A 19,999-nucleotide genomic window follows, 5' to 3' on the forward strand; every position below is an offset into this window, starting at 1 on the left:
TCTCAATATAGTTTATATACAAGTAATATTTTGGAATATAATATCTCTTTTTATAATTGTCATATGTTATTTGATGAACCTGCAGTACAGTGTAGTTTACTGGCAGCCCTTGCGAGCGTGAAGGATGAAGTAGTGCTTGTACTACGTAGTAATCATTAAGGCTTTACCTATTTGAGCATGACCGCTTGGTTACTGCGTTAGTACTAGTAAGGACTTGCGGTTGTCGTTGATGTGCAGTCTCTAGTTACGCTGTACCTATCCTATCCTCGTTATTTTAATTACGTGAAGCAAGCTTGAAATTTGTATGCAACAATTGTATTAATTCCTCAAATATTTCTGTGTCCGATGCTCTGTCCGAATGGTTTTCACGTCCGAGTCGTTATGGTATGGTTGGAAGCACTTCTACAAAATGATAACGCGTCAAGACGAACGGCGAGCGGCATTCCATAGAGGATCTTCATGCGGCCCCAGCGAAATGGCAAAAGCGGAAGTAATTTTTTTTACTCGTTGTTTTTAAATTTGATCCAAATTTAATTAATAAAGCTTTGAATCCAGTGGAGAACGACAGTATATATTGAATCAAATTTTAATTCGCATTATAATTCAATAGATACAAAACTCCTCATGTTTGAAACCGTTCGGAGAATATGTGCACGTTAAAATTCATCATGCTCTTGTTTCGTCATATTAATTTGCCTACAAATATCAAATCATGCCAAATCGCAGTTGCTTCTTTATATGTAGAATATAGTCCTTGAATTATATTTTTTTTCTATGCAAAATCTGCTTCAAAAACCGTTCGGATGATTGATGCGTTACCTTCTTATCAATAGCAGCACTTCAGTGCTTTGTACTTCGAAGTACTATACTCCAGTAGTATACAGCACTACTGGAATACGATATATTAATAGTTACAGTGTAGTACTAATATACCAAATATACTACGTACTGTAGTAGTTAGTACTACGAGTATCGAACTAGTTAGCATTCATGACTAGCATATAATTTACAACGTGTTGTTTCTTCTACTTTTTGCTGTCGCTGGTTTCGGCTTCGAGGTAGTACACCCACGGCGGCAAGTCCACCAGCGCCGGACACGTGACGAGCAGTTTGCCCACCACAGGTTTCGTCGTGTCTTCGACTTTGACGACAACCGACTTCACTGATTTTGGGCCAATCGTAGCTTGCCTCGTGTTAACACTGAACGCCGCGGGGTTGTCCACCGTAAACACAAACTCCCTCGCGGTAGTAAACACATTTTTGAACTCGATTTCCTTGGTCGCGGTAAACACAAACGGGCCTTGGGGCAGGGGGGGCACGCTGTGGCCTTGCAAAGTGCACTTGTACTCGCCTCCGACGTCGGACACGAGCACGAGCGTGTCGCGGATTTCGCCCAGCGCCTCGGGCTCAAACTTGATCGAAACGGTGCACTCGGCGCCGTCCCAGTCGGATGCGTCCACCTTGACCGACGGGCTTACGTTGAAAAACGTGGGCTGCTGCACCGCACATTTGAACTCGCACGGCTTGGCCACAAACGTTTGGAACCGGAACGACTGCGTTTGACAGCCCCCGAGCGGCACGTTAAAGTACAAAATGCGCTCAATGCCGGCGGGCGACGTGGTCAGCTGCAGCTTGTAGTTGTACTCGCCCAATTGCGGACACGAGATGGACAAGTCCACGTCGCTAGGAACGTCCCCCACATGCAGCAACGGCCGGTATTCAACTTCAAACGACCCTTCCGTGCGACCGGTGAGTTCTCCAAGTCGGCGGACGCGGACGCATGGCGACGAGCATCGCCACCACTTGACGCTGTCGTCGAAAGGAATCGGCGTCGAGTCCGGGAACGGGTTTTCGATCGTGATGACTTTCTTGACGCTTTGCCGCACTGGCGCGTGAAACACAAACGTGTCGATCACACCAGGTGCGGCCACGTCCACATGCACGAGGTAAAACAGGAACTCGCCCGTGTCCGTGTTGGTGAACGTGACTTTAAAGTCGTTGGCGCCTTCAATGTACGCGTATACTTTGAGCCCGTAGTCGCGTTGGGCGTTGGGGGGCACCGTGATCGTGTCGGCGCCTTGGACAAACGTCGACTTGTGGGCGTTTTCAATGCGCACGTGAAACACCTGGGCACATTTCAGCCAATTCTTGATGGGCAGCTTCATAGCAAGCGACGTTTTGGCCTGCGTCTTGACATTGATTGTGTCCAGGGCTTCGGGTTCAGACGCCGTGCCCACCAAGTTGTAGTTGATGGCGGATCCATCTGGCACGGCAAAGAAGATAGTGCCAGTGTGCCGCTTGGGGCGTTCTCTCGTGTCCGTCGCAAGCTGCGTCATGCTCAGAGGACAATAGACGACCGGCAGGGTCGCCTTGCCTCCCGCAGGTACCGCGAGGTTTTCGGCACAACGCCAGTGATCGCCCGTTACCACGGGCAGCAAGTTCCACGGAAGACTGGTCTTGTTCTCAATCACAATGTCCTTGGTCGAGTCTTTTCGGACTTTGGACTCAAACACGAGCTCTTTCATGGCCGACTCGACCATGGCCACACACGACCCCGTCAGCGTGAGCGATGCAAAGCCGCCGCCTTCGATAGCACACGGAATTTTGTCGTGGCGAATGTCGTCGTCGATTTTATGTGGGCGAAACGTAATGTCAAACTGCTTGTCTTGGTTGGGCAACACGACGCCGTCCACGGGCACGATCGTAAAGTCGGCGCCCAAGCGCTTGACATCCCATGCAAACTTGGCCACGAGGTCGCCGCGGTTCTGCAGCAACACCTTTCGAATCAGTTGCGACCCAAACACCACTGACCCAAACCCGAGCGTTTCGGTATCGAGTTGCACGTCCATGCCTTGGCCCCACCCGGTTAGGACGACCAACTTTTTGCGTGTGCCTGCCACTTCCATGGCAAGTTCCTCTTGGAACGCTGGAATTCGCCGGGACGGCGCAAACCGAAGCTCCACATCGACGGTTTCCCTCGGTTTTAGGACAATCTCGTGTTGTGGAAAGAGGCTGATGTCCATATTCGGTGGCGAAATCAACTCGACCGTTGTCTTTCGCTTGGCCCGGTTGAGCAGCTTGACAAACCGCGACTGGGACTGGCCGATCTGAAGGGTTCCAAAATTGACCAGTTGCTGGACGTTCCCGACCAGTTCAATCTTGGGGAAAATCCCCTCGCCTTTGATGGTCACGTTGATCACGGTTGTGCCGTTGATTGTGAACGGAATCACTTCGTCGATATAGCCTTCTGTCCGCGCGATAAACGTAATAGGCACATCCAACGCTTCGTGGGGACCCAGCACCGTCGGCTGCACCTGCACCCGCAAATGCGACCGCTTCTCGAACGCACAGTCGAGGCTGATGTCCATTTCGGCGTCTTGGTTGGCAATGCGCAATACAACAGTCTCGACAATCGGCACCTTTGCGTCCGGTTCGGCAATGAAACACGCCCCAAAGTCGTGCGATACGAACGAAAACTCGACCGCCGGAGGCACCGACCGCCCGTGCAGCTTGAGCGTGTACTCCCTCGACCCGGCGGTGGTGCACACGAGCTGAAACGCGTCCAACGACGTTTCCAATGTCGGGGCAAACGTAAGATGACACGTGACCTTGTCGTTCTTGCGCACCGTGCCATGCATCGGGTCAACGGTTACCATCGGGTGCGACCCCGACGGAAATGACCAGTGGAGGTTGAATTCAAAGTTGAATTTCCCCGTGTTGGAAATGACCACCGATTTGCGCAGCGTTTCGTTGACGCGGACAATGCCAAAGTCCACGCGGTGCACCGTGTTGGGCTCCATCACGTTGTGGCTCAATGCGCGTTCGTCTTCCTGCAGTACCACAACATCGTGAATCGCGTACCCCTCCCCCTTGATGTTCAGGCTCAACCGCGTGGGTTTTCGCTTGATATGGCAATTCAAGTTGAAATTGTACAGTTTTTCTTCCACGGGGGCAAACTCGATCTCGATGGCGCACCGGCTATGGGGCGGCACGACCCCACTCAACGGCGTCAAGCTGACCACGGGCTTGTCACCGAGAAACCCGAGTCCCTTGTCAAAGGCGAAATTGAACGGCAAGTGCTCGTCGTTGACCAAGTACACGCTCTGCACCGCTTTGGACCCCAACAAGAGCGTGGTAAAGTTGACGCCACCGCGATCAAACAGCACGCGCGGCTCGGACGTGGTGCCGACAAACAGAAACAGCTGGTCCAGTTGGAACTGGGCAATTTTGAGCCGCCAAAACATCTCTTGGAGGTCCATCTGCTGCGGCGTGAATTCAAACACCATTTCGCACCGCTTGCCGGCCAGCATGAGCCCCTTGGGCGTCGCGCACCGAAAGCACGGGTTCACGTTGCCTTCTGACACCCACACAAACTCGTACGAGATGTTGGTGGGGTTAATCACGTAAAAACGCTTGGTGTTGCGCACGCGGACTCCAAGTGACTCCATTTCCACGACGCGGACAGATGGATCCAGTGGCCCCAACTCGCCGGTCGGGCCGACCAAATGAAGAGCCCGGCGCGCGCAATAGTCGCTTGGTTCAAGGTCGACATGACACACCGGACGCAACGAACTCCCGTGGACGTCTATCACATGGTCATGCCCGTTCTTCATGTGGCCCGTGAGTTTGTACTGGAACTCGTGCACTTCGACGGGTGCAAACCTTACGACAAACTCTTGGCTGTCGCCACCTGCGATTTCCCCAGCGTCCGGCGCGATCGTAAACGGCCCATTCATGTCGTTGCTGCTGCTGTCGAGCGACAGCCAGCTCCACGAGTACCCGACTCGTATCTTGCTTGGGTTTTTCAGCGTAAACTTGTACGTGCATGCTTGAAACATGAAGGTCTTTTTGAACTGGATTGAGTCCACGTCGCACGAGTACTGGGCGCGGTCGGCCACGGCAAACACGTGCAGCGTCAACGGGTTTAGCAACCCGTCGACTTCAAACGCGGGCTCGGCCGTGCTCGATACTTGGTCATTTGATGCAACTGTCATGCTGTCGTCCCAGTCACTCGTGTCAGTAGTACAACTTCGCTTGATCTTTTGCAGCTGGAGCGCCAGTTTGTCTTGAATGTGCAACGGCACTTGGCCGCGAGACGGCCAAAACGAAACTCGGATTTGTTTTTGAGACTTTGCCAACACATGCCCAATCGTCGGCACAAACTTGATGTTCACATGATGGGTAGGCCACGTGAATCGCACGATGTTGGCCGAGTGGTTGGCCAAGACAAACGTCTTTTCCTCTGCGGGTTTGTCGTCGGTCATGTAGTCCACGTCAACGTCTTCAAAGTGCACAGCATCTTCTTCGTCGTTTTGCAGGTCTTGCAACACCACTACCTCCCTGTACCCTTGGCCGGTCAACTTGACCACTGTGTCTTCGAACGGGTTGTACTGAACGCTCAGTTTCAACGAGGCCACGCACGGACTGTCGTCGCTGTCATGGGCTTTGACCGGTTTGAACGTTACTTGGAACGCCTGGGATGTCTTGGGGGCCATCGTTACGGCGTTGTTGCAGTCTGGAAACGAAAACGTCGAGCTTGGCAGCGAAAACAGCACCGTGGCCGGCACGATTCCATCGTTTCGAACGACCAGCGGGAGCTCCTTGGACTTGCCCACGCGAACCCGACCATAAGCCAGCGTCAGCACCCCCGTCAACGGATCTCGAACTGTCGGCGACTCGATCGTCACACATGGCATCGTGCCTTCGCCACACACGTCAAACTGGAGCCGACTGGTCGCTGGATCGGCTCCGTCCACGACTGACGCAGTAAACAAGGCACGATACATGCGCATGGCGGTGGGTTTGAAGTGCACGTTTACATACCGGTGTTCGTGGGGCGGGATGTCCCACACACTGGGCTGCACCGAGAACGCGTTTGCATCCTCGTCGACCTTTTCCTTTTCCTCCTCTTTCCCAGTGCCGCCTTGGATTGTAAAGTTGACTGATGCCAGTACCTTGGTCGGGTTGGATATTTTGTACCGCTCAACCACATTTTTCGACACGACGATCGCGCCAAAGTCAAACAACTTTTCCACGTGGGCAAACATGGGCTGGTTGCGCGGCCGAAACTCGTGGGACGTGGTTGACGAGTCCCCTAAACCGAATGTGCGGACGACCGCTTGCTCCTCAAAGAGGCTCTCCATGTCGGTCGTGTTGATGCCGGGGTAGCAGCTTTCCCCATTTAGTTCGTACAAGAGGGCCGACGATTCCGCCTCGTTCGACACATCGCGACCACTCACATCCAATCGAAACATTTCGCGAAACACTGACGCTCCAACGGGTTGGAACCCCACGTCCAGCGCCATGATTCGCCCTGGGTCTAATGTACCTGCATTCGGCGTGACAGTAAACTGTCCGATTTGAAGCGGCTTGGGGTCCACAGGACCGTCCACAGCCATCAACGGCTCGTTATACGGCTGCACACGGAACTTAAAGGCAAAATCGCCGTCGTTGCGCAGTTCCAGGCGTTTGGTCTTCTTGTCTTCGTTGAACCGCATCGACCCAAAGCTTAACCCGCGCGCCGGCTGGAGCCGGAACTTGCTAAATACGGCGCGGCAGTGCAACAAGACGGGGAATTCGTGGACTGCTTCCCCCGTAAGGTGCTCCATAATGACACACTTGATGTCTTTGCAGTCCCGTAACGCGATTTCCGTCGAGCTTTGAAACGTGACGTCGATGGACTGGACTTTGCCCGGGGGAATGATCGCCTCGACCGGTTTGATTTGAAACAGGTCCTTATGGCGCTTGATCGAAAGCAGCACTTTGATGTCGTACTTGCCGCGATTTCGCAGTTGAAAGCTCTTGGTCACGGCGTCGCCCACGCGGAGCAGCCCAAAGTCGAGCATTCCGTTCATCTTGTCGGCGGGGTGGTCGCCACTACTAGTACTACTAGTAGCGGTAGTTTGCCCTGGCGGGTCGTTGCCTTCAAACGAACACACGTCAATCTTGTACGCTTCGGCTTTGATCAATAGTTTCTCCATGTGCTGGGGATGGAACCCCGTTTCCGCGTCCGAGTACTCGACATCCACGGGGAAGCTAAACAGACCCTCCTTTGCCGCCGTGAACGACACGCCTACTATCGCGCGCTGATTCGACTTGAGCACCCCCTCCTTTGGTGCAAATTCAAAGTCCCCAGGGCAATTCGTCAGTGCTAGCTTCCACGACACGGGGATGTCTGACGTGTTGGACACCGTAAACTGCTTTTCCTCCCGTCGATTCAACAAAAGCCGGTCGAAATCGATCACTTTGTCCGGCGGGTCGCCGACTACTGGTACACCCGTAAGTTGGAGCGACGGCACACACCCGACGCACGTGACTGGGAACACGACGGGCTCTGGATTGTCCGCTATGCAGCACACTAGCGCGTCCTCCACGACGCCCTTGGCAGTTGGGAAAGCCCACACCATGACCTCGGCCGTGTCGCCTTCGCAAACTTCGAACGTGGTGGGCTCGACGAAAAACACATCTGTCGTCTTTTCAAATGCAAAGTGGAGATGGCATGTGTACTTGCACGGGTTGGAAATGCGAAACACCTCGGCGTTGGTGCGTTTTGCGGCCTTGTACATCTCGGACGCCACCGGTTCATGGCGCAAAGCTGGCGTTTTACCAATGAGCAACGGGCCAAACTCGTACTGCGATGTCGTCAATACGTACTTCTTTTGGACCATCCCGTCCAGCTTGGCTTTCCCGCGACTCATAAACACGTTGCGCGGGTCGCTGTTGATCGTTGGCACGGCGCACTGGGCTCGGCAAAACAGACTCAATTCGCGCCGTCCGCCCACAATCTCAAAACCCAGCGTGCTGTCGAACGTGCCCACTTCGTTCGAGGCAAACTGCACCACAAACGAACACTCGCCCCGAGGCGGCAAGATCCACCGCATGCGGTCGGACGCGATTTGGAACCGCACCACGGGCTTGCGCGAGCTGCGGGAGTAGGGCTTTTTCACGAGCTGGTACGACACCGGCGCCGGCACCATCAAGTGCGATGACTGCAGTTCCCGTGAGAACTTTTCAATCGCAGCGTGGAGGGCTCCATGCATCACAAGGGGGGGAGCCACTTCGGTGACCGTTACTTCGTTGAGCACCAACAAGCGATGGACCTTTTTCGGTCGAGTGAGCGGTTGGTCGGAAGTAACGACAGCTTCGTCGGTGGTGGAAAGGGGGGCGGGTTGCGGAGGCTCCACGTCGTCGTTAGGTGGATGGACAATGGGCAAGGACATTTCATCTGCCGAGCCTTGACTGAGGTTGCTACGCGACGTGCTAAGTGCGGTCGTCTCCAGGTCGAAAGACATCGAGGTTGACGGAGCAGTGAGCAACCTCAATTGGTCCACAAACGCCGGTAGAGCTTGAGTGTACTGTTCAAACGTGTTGTGTTCCAATTGAAAGTGCAGCTTGTCCAGCAACACGTGGAGCCGTGTGACGTCGTCCCCCGGCCCCCCAACGCCGGCGACCGCGTGGTTGTCGTCGGGGGAAGGTGATGGGGACGAGGAGGGAGGGGACGGCACTGGCGTTTCTTGGTCGAGAATCCTCTCCAATTTGTTGGGGTCGTTGTGGCCGCTCTCGGCCATAGAGTCCCCCCCGTCCAACGTATGAGTTTGCATGTCCAAGTCGTGCAGGGCATCGTGACAGGCCTTGATCATTTCTGTCACTTGGCTCTCGTACATGTCGTCTGTAAAGTTGAGCAGCAAGATAGTTGCGCCTTCCAATGCGATTGCGATCGCCTTGTATGTGTCCTCGATAGATAAATACGAATTGTCCAATCCGTCTAGTACGCTTCCGTTGCTCATGTCGTCCAGACTCAATCTAGACTCCAGCACGTCTCGAAGCAGTTCCCACGTAAACGGTACGTCGGCTTCGACGACGACGACGGGCGCCGGCACCTCCACCGTCACGTCGTGTTCGTCCTCTTTCTTCTTCTTTTGCTTTTTGTCGTGCACATCCACGTGATCCTCTGGCGACGGGACTTCCACAGGCGGGAGGTCCCACGGCAGAAGCGGCAGCTTGAGTGCCCGACGCACCGCTTTGCCCACATCCGACTCGTCGCGACTCGCGGCCAGCACCACCTGGTCAATCGTCCACACGGGAATGTTGTCCTTTTCGCCCAGCAACTTGGCTTGCGTCGACTTGCCACTGCACGGAGGCCCGAGGATGATAAAATCCGACGCTTCTTGCTTCATTCGCTTCGTGGTCGTTGGTAGTGACACCCCCCCCCCGCCCTCCGAGTCACTCGGACTCGTCGACAGCTCTGGAGGGAGCGGCTCGCCCGGCAACCGAAGCGGCAACCGGAGCAGCTCGTCGTCGGAATACCCCGAAGCGTTGCGCAGCACGTCTTCTTCGTCCTTGTACTGGTGGTCAAAATCCAACGAGTAGACTTCAATGGCATAGTCGGATTCGTTTTTCATGGTGATGTGGCGCTCCACGGGCGTGCCGAACGGCAGCAGCGGGCCCAGTTCTGCCATCGGCGGGTTGAAACTCACACGCAACTCGGTGCCTTCCCCTGAGCAGCTGATGGCCCTCGTCCTCGGGTTCGCGTTGATCTTCACAGGCACTTTGACATGGTATAGTCGGCCTTCCAAAGGGATAAACTCGATGCGAACGTTGCATCGTGTGCCTGGGTGTAGCACCCCCCCTTGCGGCTCCATGCGAAAGTAGCCCACATCCCGCGACGATCCGATCGGTTTCTTCAAGCTCCACTCGACCCCCACCGGACTCGTGTTGTGAAACTGCGTGTGCATCACAAGCGACCTTCCCACGACCACTTGGCCATACTCCAACGAGTCTTGGGAAATGGCTATGTCCGGTACTGTCACGTTGGCTTTGAGCGTGAGTAGGCTACACGGCCCGTTCTTGACCTCTAAAAAGATGTTGGCGCCGTGGGTTCCGTGTCGGCCGTTCTTTCGCGCTTGAAATGTCACGGTAAACTCAATCGATTTCTTCTCCAGTAGTCGCACGACACGCTCCGGTTCGATCGAGAACCCCTTGGCCAGCGCCACATTCTTGTCGATTTGAAAACTCGTCGGGACTTGGCCCGTGTTGGTGAGCAGAAATTTCTTCACGCGGTGAGTTCCCGACACGACATTGCCAAAGTCCAATATGTACTGGCTCAGGATAAAACCTGTGTTGTTGGTGGTGGTGAGTGATTGTTTGGCGGCGGTTGTGTCGTCGTCGTCGGTGCCTTCTTCGTTGCTGTCTACTTTTTTGGATTTCTTTGCCTCTAGCGTTGTTGTTGATGGCGCAGCTGTCATTGGTTTGGCAATACTTAGTGTGGGCACCGTCAACGCCTTGGGCACAGCTGCCGCCGCTTGCGTTGTTGCAGATATTGTGGATTCACTGACTGCTGCCCTAACCTTTTCTTCGTTCTTGAGCAAGTACTGGACAAACAGCACCCGACACGCTTCCGTGTCGACGTCCAACTCGTCGAAATTGGTCATTTTCGACAACGGGTCAAAGAACGAGTCTTTCGAAGGCGATGACGTCATCGGTTTCATCGTGCTACGCGCGGTTGACGTGATCACGCGATCTGTGAACCGCGACGTCGTCCGGCCTGTGATTCGGGACGATGTGCTGCCGCGGTCCGTGGCCATGCCATTGTTGTTGTTGTTGGCTCCCCCTCCTCCTCCACCCGGGTTCCGAAGCGGAGGCGGCGCCCTCGAGTTGGGTCTTGTCAACCCTAACGTGGTCGTTTCGCACGCAGCCGCCACCGCAGGCGGAATCGCGTCGACGTTTGGATGTTCAATGTTGTCTTTGGCAATGCGGAGCAACTCGCGCCATTTGGGCTGGACACCATGCACCGAACAGTTGGGATGGTTGGTTCCCCTTGGTAAATTCGCAGACAACGACGCAAAGATGCCGTGGCAGTACAGTTTGAACTCGACCGGCTGAAAGTGCGCGACTTCGAGCCACAATGTTTCGACCATGCACGCTGGAATCCCTGGACGAAACCGAACAGAGATGCGCTGCTTGTCGTTGGCAAAGATACGCCCAGCAATCGGACTCACGTCGGCAATCCCCGATCGACTGAGCTTGTCCAAACTAATCGCAAAACTAAACGCGACTTTGCCAAGGTTGAGGATGCAAAACTCGCGGTCTTCCGACTTGTTGTACACAACCGGGCCAAAGTCAATGTACGGTCGATCCAGTCGATAGCTCACGGACGACGCTTCCCCCGACAACGTGAGTTCGTACTCGGGCCCGCCTTCGACTTCACACGCGACGATGGATTTGAACTTTCGGTTGGCGTGGCCGTAAAAGATAAACTCGACCGACTCGGTTTCGTGGGGTTGTAGCACCCCACGAATGGGCAAAATGTCAAACACTTGGTTGATCGGGATGTACGGTCGCTTGGCCGTGGCCGCGGCGCGCGATTCCTTTTCGTCTTCGATAAACACCCAATGAAACGCCGTGGCGACCTGCGAAATATTGGTCACTTTGACACTGAGCGACTTTTGCGTGTCGTTCAAGATGCTGCCAAAGTCGATGCGCGAGTACTCAAACTCGAGGTTGGGAAAGCAAATGTCCCCCTTGAGCTCCATCGTGTCTTTTTGCGGATGCCCAGAGTACGACGTCACGAGTTTGCCGTTGATCGACCGACTGATGTGGTCGTCCTTATACCCAGGGTAAAACTCGACGTTGAGCGCGACGCTTTCCGCCGGTTGCAGCACCGCTTCCCACATATCCACGGCAAACGGCACTTGGGTCTTGAGCACAAAACTCAGGGGCAATTCGCACACGTTGGTAAACACCAACGGCTGTGTTTGGGTTTGAATGTCCACTGACGGGGCGTACACATACGAAAACGTCATGCCGGTCGATCCTGGCTGCGACGTTTCCATCTTGGGGTGGATAAACTGCGCGCAAATTTGCGTCGAAAACGCAATTTTCGGGTTCTTTTCCTGCCCAATCCGCGTCTCGCACACCAGCTCCTCGGTGATCATGCCAGGGTTGCTGCTAAATCCGCGAAAGAAAAACGTACATGCAGTCCGGGGCTTGAGTTCAATCGTGGTGGGGAACACGGTGAATATCGGGACCGGGCCGTCGTCGGTTGACTGGCCGGTCTTGACCTGGCTGGCTTTTGTCGTGATCTTCTGCAGCGCCTTGACCTTTTGCAGCATCTCCAGCTGCGCCAGCTTGACCGTTTTGTTGACCCACGTGAGGATCTGGCCGCGTTTGCCCTTGTTCTCCAACGTACAGCTCCATTCGCACTGCTTGTGCGTCATTTGGAACTGAAAGTCGATCAAACTCATGTTCGTCGGGGCCCACATCGTCGTGCCCGTACCCCGTGCATTCAGTGGAATGAGAATGTTCGCGCCTTCCAACACCAGAATGTGCAGCTGTTCCTTGAACACGACCGTGTCGTCCAAGTTGGCCGTCACGACCAGCTCCACCGTTTCATGCGGCGCTAACACACAGTCCTTCTTGTCCACGGTAAACTTGCTGCGCGCGTTCCGGATAAACGTTTTAAACGACGCCGGGATCAAGCTCTTGTTGGTCACAAAGAGGCTCTTGGGGTGGTCGACTAAACACGAGCAGTTTCCCCAGTCGATGGCGTCGCAGTCGATTTCGACCAGTGGACCCTTGCCCTGGGCACTGAGCGTCACGGCGAGGGGCAAATCGATGGAGCCGGCGATGCGCACGTGCATGGGGAGGCGGATGCTGCCGAGTTTCTCGCACACGAGCGCGACGTTGATGGTTTTGGTCGTGCTGGGCGGGATCACACCGCCGAGCTCGTCTGGAATGAAAGCCGCCACGACTTTCGAGTGGTCATCCTGCTCGACAAAGTCGTACTTGGCCGGCAACGACATGCTCGTGTTGGTCAGACTCAGCGTTTGGTAGTGCGCATACCGGAGAAAGCACTCGCCGTACACGAGCTCTGATCGCGTGACGAGCACCTCGGGCACAAAACACTGCGCGGTCACGGGTACGTTAAGCAAGTCGGACCCGACGCCTTTGACGCTCACGACGAGGAAATACTCGTACTGTTTGACGTTGACCGAGGTAAAGTCGATGCAAATGGGTTGTTTACCAAACGGCGCCAACGTGCCTTCGGACGGCGTGAGCGTAAACTCCTTGTGCTTGTACAACCCATCTTGGGGGATCCGCAGCTGGTACTCCATCGCAATGCGCGACGTGTTGCACAGTGTCACATACTTTGTCTGCAGAAACGCAAAGCTCACGACGCCAAACTCGACCTTGTCCGTGTCAAACTGAAACATGGGCGGAATCACGTGGGCGCGGAACCGCACGCGAAGCAGCTCGTCCGACCCTTTCAGTTTAAAGTTGAAGTTGACGCTGATTTCGCCCAGCACGGCCGAGCAAAACGTAAGAAACACCTTGGCCGTGTCGCTAATCCCCAATACGCCTGAACTCGGGGCAAACTGAATGTCCACGCCATGCGGCAGTGCCACGTCCAACAAATCAAACTCGGCGGGGATTTCGCCTCGGTTTTGAATGCTAAAGTCGTGGGTTTGCGGGTCGTTGATAAACACGTCGCCAAAGTCAAACAGGTCGTCGTACAGAATCGACGCCTTGGGACCGATGCCCTGGCCCCGGATCTGCAGCGGCAGCCGCGTGTCACGTCCAGACACGTCCAGAAACGCTGTGCACGAGTACAAAGCCGCCGTCCGGGGGCTAAACGTCGCCGTGATCTCCGTCTCCGAGTGCGCCCAGATCTTGCCGGTCGCGGGTTCGACGTGGAAGCAGTCGTCGAGGAACTGCATCGGGTCGTCCCCGACGGCTTTCCGCAAGTTTTTGTACTTTCGCTGGAGGATGCCAATGGCATCTACGAGTGTCGGGTTGTTGTTGGTGGCTGTGTCGTCCACTTGCGGCTCGCCGTCCGTCGCCCCAACAGATCGAGCCAATTCGTCCATTTCCGCCAGCTCCATCCTGTGCAACTCGCCCAGTAACCGGTCGCGCTCGCTCTGTTCGTTCTTTTGCCCGGCATATGCTTTCCATGAAAACTCCACGGGGTAATCGCTGCCGTTGCAAATCTTTATGCGCTTTCTCGAACTGAGGGAGATGTACGCGGGGCTGGGCTCGACCATCGGGTGGCTCAGGTACACTTCGAGGTTGGTCACGTCCCCCGTGAGCTTGACGTACGAGGCGCGGCCACTGTCGTCGCGGATCTCGAGCTCGCCTTCGCGCTCCCGCGTGTGCTGGGGGTTGAACTCGATCTCCATTTGAATCGCCGCGCCAATGTCGAGAAATACCGTTTGCGGCAAGATCGCGAACGGCGGCGTCGTCGTAAACACAAACTTGGCACCTTTCGTCCCAATGTTGTGCACCGTCATGACCTTGGAGCACCTGATCTTGACCGGACACAACCCAAACTCGATCTCGTCCGGGATCGACAGCGCCGCAAAGGTCCCGCGCGCGCGGATCGGCACGACAAACTTCTCGCGCTCCGTGCAACAGACTAAGTCGTGCGCGTACTCTTTGCGTTCTTGGGGAAGGAACTCGATGAGGAACGAGATTTCCATCCCCGCCGCGATCTTTCCGTCCTTGTCGTGGGAATTGCCCTTTTTGACTTTGAAAAACGGCGAGTCTGGCGGAAGGATCTTGATGCGCCGCGCGACCGAGTCGTTGTTGCGAAGGGACAGCTTGGCGGAATGCGTGTTGAACGGGATGTACTCATCAAAGAGGATCGCGCCGGGGGTGGGTTCGAATAAGGGCCGGTCGATCGGCACTGACGTCGTCAGCTGCGTGCTGTGGTCTTCCAGTTTCATAAACTGGAATGGAGACAGACGCATGAGAGGCAGGAATGAACTCAAGATCGAGCGACGAATGTACCTCGGTGATGTGGGGAGCACTAGCTCGCATCGACTTGGACGATTTGGCGGTGAGGTCGTGTAGCAGTTGACTTGGCCGCTATGGAGACATGTAAGGCACGTGTTGTGGTGGGATCTACACTATCTCACGTACGAGTTTCTCGGTGTTTTCTCCGACGGGCCTACCCCATGTGGGCAATTGGTGTGCGACTGCTTGGTTCAAAGCAGTGCCCTTGGAGCTCGCCATCTACCGCCGTCCCTTCTGCGCTTCCACCACTGCGACCTTTCAACTTTCAAAACGTTCGTATTTCAAATCCGGTTATTAGGTTCGTTTATCCGGATACTACTTATGGCTATTTGATCGAAATTTGAGTTCCTGTTGCGGAAAGGACATTGGCTTTGCTGAGCTCGTTGATGGCGGCGGCAATCCAGTCGAGCGAGAGGTGGCGGAAGAGCTTCAGCTGCACGACCTTGGACACCAAATGCGAAACCGACGTTTCACCCTCGTCTACGATCCACATGACGTCAGACTGCAGTGCGCTACGTGGAAGAATACGGCGGCTTCTACCTCGAACGGTTCCAACGATCCACGGCTGCAACGCTGCAGGCAAGGTAACAAAGCAGTAGACATCGTTATCCGCATCTACGAGCATGAGTGTGAGTACCCACCATCACGGGTGAGAATCCGTTGAACGTACCTTCTAAATGACACAACCCTGCTTTTCGCAGGACGGTAAATGCCCGGCGGAAAGCAGTGATGCGAGGGGCGCCATTCGGGACCTACCCAACCAATCTCATCAACCAGAGGCGACGTCATGTATATGGATATATACACCTGCAACATCTCGTCAGCGTTCTTGACGAGTTCGTGGAATCGAAACCGAATGGGGCTGTTGGGCGGCGGTTGAGTCGCTACAAATCTATGGGATCATCATATTCGCTTGTCCTATGGTGTACCTTGCTGGCGACGATGCAGGAAGAGGGCCACGGAACAGGCAAAGTGATCTTCGTCTGTGGTGGGTAGCACGACATCGTCGGCGGTTCCTAGAAACACTTGGCGCAAAAACGCTTGCACTGGGCGTTCTTCTCGTTCGAGTTGGGGACTGGCCTGCATATGTAAATATATCTTTTACTTAGTGTATATTTCCATAGTATTGTACGTTAGTCTTATCAACGGGCAGATAATGGTCATGAAAAGGACGTACGTACATGCTCGCAAGGGGTCGATAGGTACACCGTGAGGAAGAGATGGCGCACTTCCATCCAGTGCAGCACTTCTTCGTTCGGGTCCGTCACCAGTACCACGTTTGAAATCGTGACTTCGACGGCGTTCGACCACGTTGAACGCTTGAGTTTGCCCTGGACGCGCACCACGTCGCCTAATGCTAGCACATTCCCCATCGCTTCTTCCCACTTGACCAAGTTCACTTCGCCACTTCCATCGTCGAGCATGTATTCAACTACAATATGCATGCGTGATGATACCACCCTTGACAATAAGGACCACAAACAACCTCGACCGGCCCTTGGCTGCGTGCTCGTGATCCAGCCCACAAGGTGAACTCGGGTGACAATGCGACCTCTTAAACGGAAGAACATGTCTTTCTGCTCAATCTCTTGGTGGATATGGCACACCAATAGCTTCACATGACTCTACACATCATGCATTCATGACGATCTAATCGTAGTCCTTGTCGTCGTATGTACCCAGTTCAGCGGGTCCATGGTTGTGTTATTCGTTATCCGGATACCGGATACGCTATTCGCGCTGCCCAAACGTAGTCATGCAAAAATGTCCATGTATTATCTCTAAAATGCAACACACCATCCCCGTCACGGCCGCCTCCTCTCCCTATTCATTCATCTTCCTTTTCTACTGATGTACCCTCCTTGGGCTTGGTCACGACGTCCACAAACGACCGTCCGCCCCACGCGCCAGTCAGCACCACGGGCGCCGCTGAAGGAGGCGCGTCCGCGGCCTTGTCCTTCTTCTTCTTGGGGGTCTTCTTCTCGGTCGCGGGAGCAGCCTTGTCCTTCTTGTCTGCCGACGCTTCCACATCCACGTCCGCCACCACCTTTACCGCTTTCTTGGGCGACACCACGGGGGTGCCGTGGATCAACGCCGCCGCGTAGCCTCCGACCACCGTGGCCGTCGAGGAAGCGACCTTCACCTCCTTCGCCGGGACGTCCTTGGCAGCGGCCGCGCGCAACTCACGCGCTTCCTTGGTGTATTCTTCACCGTACATGAGGCTTTCGTAGTCGACCGACCCGACCGAGTCACTGCGGATGGGGCGGCCTTGACGCAGCGCCTCCCGCGCCTGTTCGATACTGTACGTGCGCTGGTTCTTGAGCAAATCTGGGTGCGCGACGGGGGTGAGCGCGCTCTCGTGGGTTTCAAAGTCCATCTTGCCCGCGGGAAGGAGGACGTCTGTGTCATCCATGTGCTTGACAATCTCCATAATGTCGTCGTGGCTGTACTTGTAGGTGATGTCGGCGCCATTGGAGCTCGTGAGCGGGAGCGGCGGAAAGTTGGCCGAGTTCAGGATCGGCTGGCGTTCGCTGTGTTTGCCGACGGATTTGGAAGCGGGCGCCGTCGAAACGTCCTTCTTCTTCTTGGACTTCTTTGCGTTTGTGGGGGTCGTGGGTCCCGCGGCGGCGGGCGTGGCACCGGCGGCCTTCTTAGACGCCGCTTTTGCCGCCTTGACGGGCTTGGTCAACGGAGTGCGACCGGCGTATTGCACACCGAACGCGTTGGGCACCGCCTGGTTGTAGTACGGCGTGTTGCCGTAGATAGATCCGTTCGTGGGCTGGTACGGCGTGGCGGTCGCGGACGGGGCGGCACTCGCATCTGGAAGGAACGAGCGCAGAACGTTCTCCGACTTGAGGCGCGCCTTGATGGGCGCGTCGTGGAACGTCTTGGAGCGAAGCGCCAAGAGCGTGTTCACGGCGTCTTCTTCCGTGGCCATGGTCACGAACCACGTGTCGCCGACGTCACTACGCACGCTTGCGACAGTGCCGCAGCCTTCGAAGATTGCTTCCACGTCCTTGGGCTCGGTGGCGGAAGGAATTTCGCGAAGGATGATCGTGTTGCGTTCCGACTTGATGTTGGGCTTGATGGCATCGCCTTCGGGGCTCGACGAGCATACCTAAACATGATGGCATCTAGTGAGATCGTAAAGTTTGGATGGAGGGTACCTTGGAGTCCTTGATGGAGTCGATGACCAACGCGACGTCGGTGGTGAGCTGCTTGATCTTGGAGAAGCCCACAATCACGTCCACGGGAACATACCTACAACGCAATGAGTGACGACGTACAAGGAACGTCGGCTAAGTACAATTGGGAGTTCATTTGCGAGACAAGGAACGTGTCATTGATGAGGTTGGCCTTGGAGAAGTAGAATTCCACTTGGCTTTTCAACGCTTCTTTCAGCGCATCTCCACCTGCACATACATCGATCGACTCATGAGGGCCTCGATACCTCATCTCTGGCATGAGGGTCCATATACATGTGAGGACGTACTTAGAGTTGGTGCAGTACTCATCGATTCGTCCTTCGCACTGCCACGGACGCCGCGGACACGAATGGTCAGAAAAATAGAATGCAATTCCGCGCAAGCTACCAGGCATACATCCCCACCAACAATTCGGTGCAACACGGACAGTTAGTTATAACAACTCGATCGTCCTATTAAAACCCCATGTATTGAATATAACACAACATTGCAATTCATGTTATACATAACCACATGCTGACGTTAAATGCGTTAAACCACTTTTTGCTCTGCACCAACCAAACCTTGGCGTCGTCAAAACCCACGGCGACGTTTCATTGGCCAATGCAATCTTGCAGTCCTAAAGTCAAGTGTAAACATGGACGTCGACCTGTCTCGGAGAAAAGTGAGTCTTTCTGACTGCAAGGGATATACGCAGCTATTGATATTAAGTCTCAGTCACTCCTTCGCTACCTACTACAGCTCTAAGGGAGTTGAAACGTTACAGTATTACCGAGTGGAGCATCCAATCCACTTGTTAACTTTTTGACAAACGTGACACTTCGAGCCGAATAATATTTTTTCAGCCAATCAAAGGCGCCTAATTTTACATGCATTCTTTATCGCAACTTTCACATTTTCGTGCGTTAACAGTAAACATGATGCTCTGTCGCCGCTTGGTGAGTCCGGCAGCCATGCGCCGTAGCCTGGCTTCGTATACTCCATCGCAACGGATCTTTAGCTCCGCCTCTCGGCCGATCTTGTCTTCCTTCCAGCCACCTCCGTCCTCGTTCTCGCCGCAAGAAGACCACAAGCCCCCGTCGTTGCTCCAAGACGCTGTCGACCATTTCAACGTTGCACTCAAGGACCACACGATCCTCACGTTTGGCGTCATGATTGCGTCGGAGATGACATTCGTCTTTGGGACGTATACGCTGCTTCAGCTCTCAGGTCTGCCATCCACCACCTCATTTTTCCTCACGTTCGTCCACTAGGGGTGGCGATCTCGCCCGAGTTCGCCCTCGCATACGCCGCCAGTCGTCCGTTTCGCCGGCTCCGCATGCCGTTGGACCTTGCCGCTGCGGCGTTCCTCGCGAAGTACTTTCCCGAACTCACCAAAGTCAAAGTTTCGACACTCATGCCGTCGTAAGCATATCTTTGCTCCTCCGTCATGACAGCACCTCAACTGTCTGCTGCATGCATAGACTGCCCCCGTCGTCCGACCCTGCATCAAGTGCATCTCTCTTGCAGAGAGGTCTGTCGGAGATGAACACTGTCATGGACAAGTACGGCGCATGTTACATGATCGGGTCTCGCCTCGTGGGGCTCACCGTCGTGTCGGCGCTGTACGCGGCGCTGCTCCAAGGCCTGGACATCCTTCCGATCCTGACTCGGTATGGCATGGGAGACATCGGGTCGGCTGTCGGCACTTGGGCGGCGGCAGTGACGCTGTCGTCTGTGTTTTACCCCGTGACTCTGGGTATGGTTGGGTATGTCGTGCCTGTGGTGGCCAAGCTCACAACAACCAAGTCGACCCCTCCAAATGATACCAAAGTCTAAGGAATCTCTCAATCCTAGTACTGTAATGTAGATGGCACACCACGTCAATTCATACAGGCCTGTCCAACAAAGTTGTATATTTTGCCAGTCATATGCAGTATAATTTGCCCTACAACTAATATGACTCTTAACGGACGAATAATTATTATAACAACTCATAACATAACGTTCCACCACACCACCTA

The 19,999-nt window shown here is 54.8% G+C and overlaps 3 protein-coding genes across 3 annotated transcripts; 1 reads left to right on the plus strand and 2 right to left on the minus strand.

Annotated features, from left to right (window-relative positions):
* Window positions 1-855: 855 nt before the first annotated feature.
* H257_08152 (hypothetical protein) lies at window positions 856-15,043 on the minus strand. The gene is made up of 3 exons (XM_009833940.1): window positions 14,917-15,043; window positions 14,785-14,862; window positions 856-14,723 (listed from the first exon to the last, which is right to left on the minus strand). Exons 1-3 carry the CDS (start codon window positions 15,007-15,009, stop codon window positions 1,026-1,028), a joined length of 13,869 nt encoding a protein of 4,622 aa, XP_009832242.1. The 5' UTR covers window positions 15,010-15,043; the 3' UTR covers window positions 856-1,025.
* A 1,498-nt stretch (window positions 15,044-16,541) lies between these two features.
* Window positions 16,542-18,360, minus strand: H257_08153 (hypothetical protein). The gene is made up of 4 exons (XM_009833941.1): window positions 18,284-18,360; window positions 18,098-18,203; window positions 17,958-18,051; window positions 16,542-17,908 (listed from the first exon to the last, which is right to left on the minus strand). The coding sequence occupies exons 1-4, from the start codon at window positions 18,303-18,305 to the stop codon at window positions 16,619-16,621; spliced, it is 1,512 nt and encodes a 503-aa protein (XP_009832243.1). The 5' UTR covers window positions 18,306-18,360; the 3' UTR covers window positions 16,542-16,618.
* A 533-nt stretch (window positions 18,361-18,893) lies between these two features.
* H257_08154 (hypothetical protein) lies at window positions 18,894-19,961 on the plus strand. Its single transcript, XM_009833942.1, has 3 exons — window positions 18,894-19,205; window positions 19,250-19,400; window positions 19,460-19,961. Exons 1-3 carry the CDS (start codon window positions 18,914-18,916, stop codon window positions 19,812-19,814), a joined length of 798 nt encoding a protein of 265 aa, XP_009832244.1. The 5' UTR covers window positions 18,894-18,913; the 3' UTR covers window positions 19,815-19,961.
* The last annotated feature ends 38 nt before the right edge of the window (window positions 19,962-19,999 follow it).

The sequence above is a fragment of the Aphanomyces astaci genome (assembly GCF_000520075.1).
Source record: "Aphanomyces astaci strain APO3 unplaced genomic scaffold supercont1.18, whole genome shotgun sequence".
In the NCBI taxonomy this organism is placed as follows: Eukaryota; Oomycota; class Saprolegniomycetes; order Saprolegniales; family Verrucalvaceae; genus Aphanomyces; species Aphanomyces astaci.

Coding starts and splice junctions, on each gene's coding strand:
- H257_08152 (XM_009833940.1), bottom strand. CDS start 15,009: ATGGCGAGCTCCAAGGGCACTGCTTTGAACCAAGCAGTCGCACACCAA. Junction 14,863..14,916: donor GAGAAAACACCGAGAAACTC/GTACGTGAGATA, acceptor ATGTCTCCATAG/CGGCCAAGTCAACTGCTACA. Junction 14,724..14,784: donor GTGCTCCCCACATCACCGAG/GTACATTCGTCG, acceptor TCTCCATTCCAG/TTTATGAAACTGGAAGACCA.
- H257_08153 (XM_009833941.1), bottom strand. CDS start 18,305: ATGAGTACTGCACCAACTCTAA. Junction 18,204..18,283: donor GAGTACTGCACCAACTCTAA/GTACGTCCTCAC, acceptor ATGTATGTGCAG/GTGGAGATGCGCTGAAAGAA. Junction 18,052..18,097: donor TCGCAAATGAACTCCCAATT/GTACTTAGCCGA, acceptor ATTGCGTTGTAG/GTATGTTCCCGTGGACGTGA.
- H257_08154 (XM_009833942.1), top strand. CDS start 18,914: ATGATGCTCTGTCGCCGCTTGGTGAGTCCGGCAGCCATGCGCCGTAGC. Junction 19,206..19,249: donor TACGCTGCTTCAGCTCTCAG/GTCTGCCATCCA, acceptor TTCGTCCACTAG/GGGTGGCGATCTCGCCCGAG. Junction 19,401..19,459: donor GTTTCGACACTCATGCCGTC/GTAAGCATATCT, acceptor CTGCATGCATAG/ACTGCCCCCGTCGTCCGACC.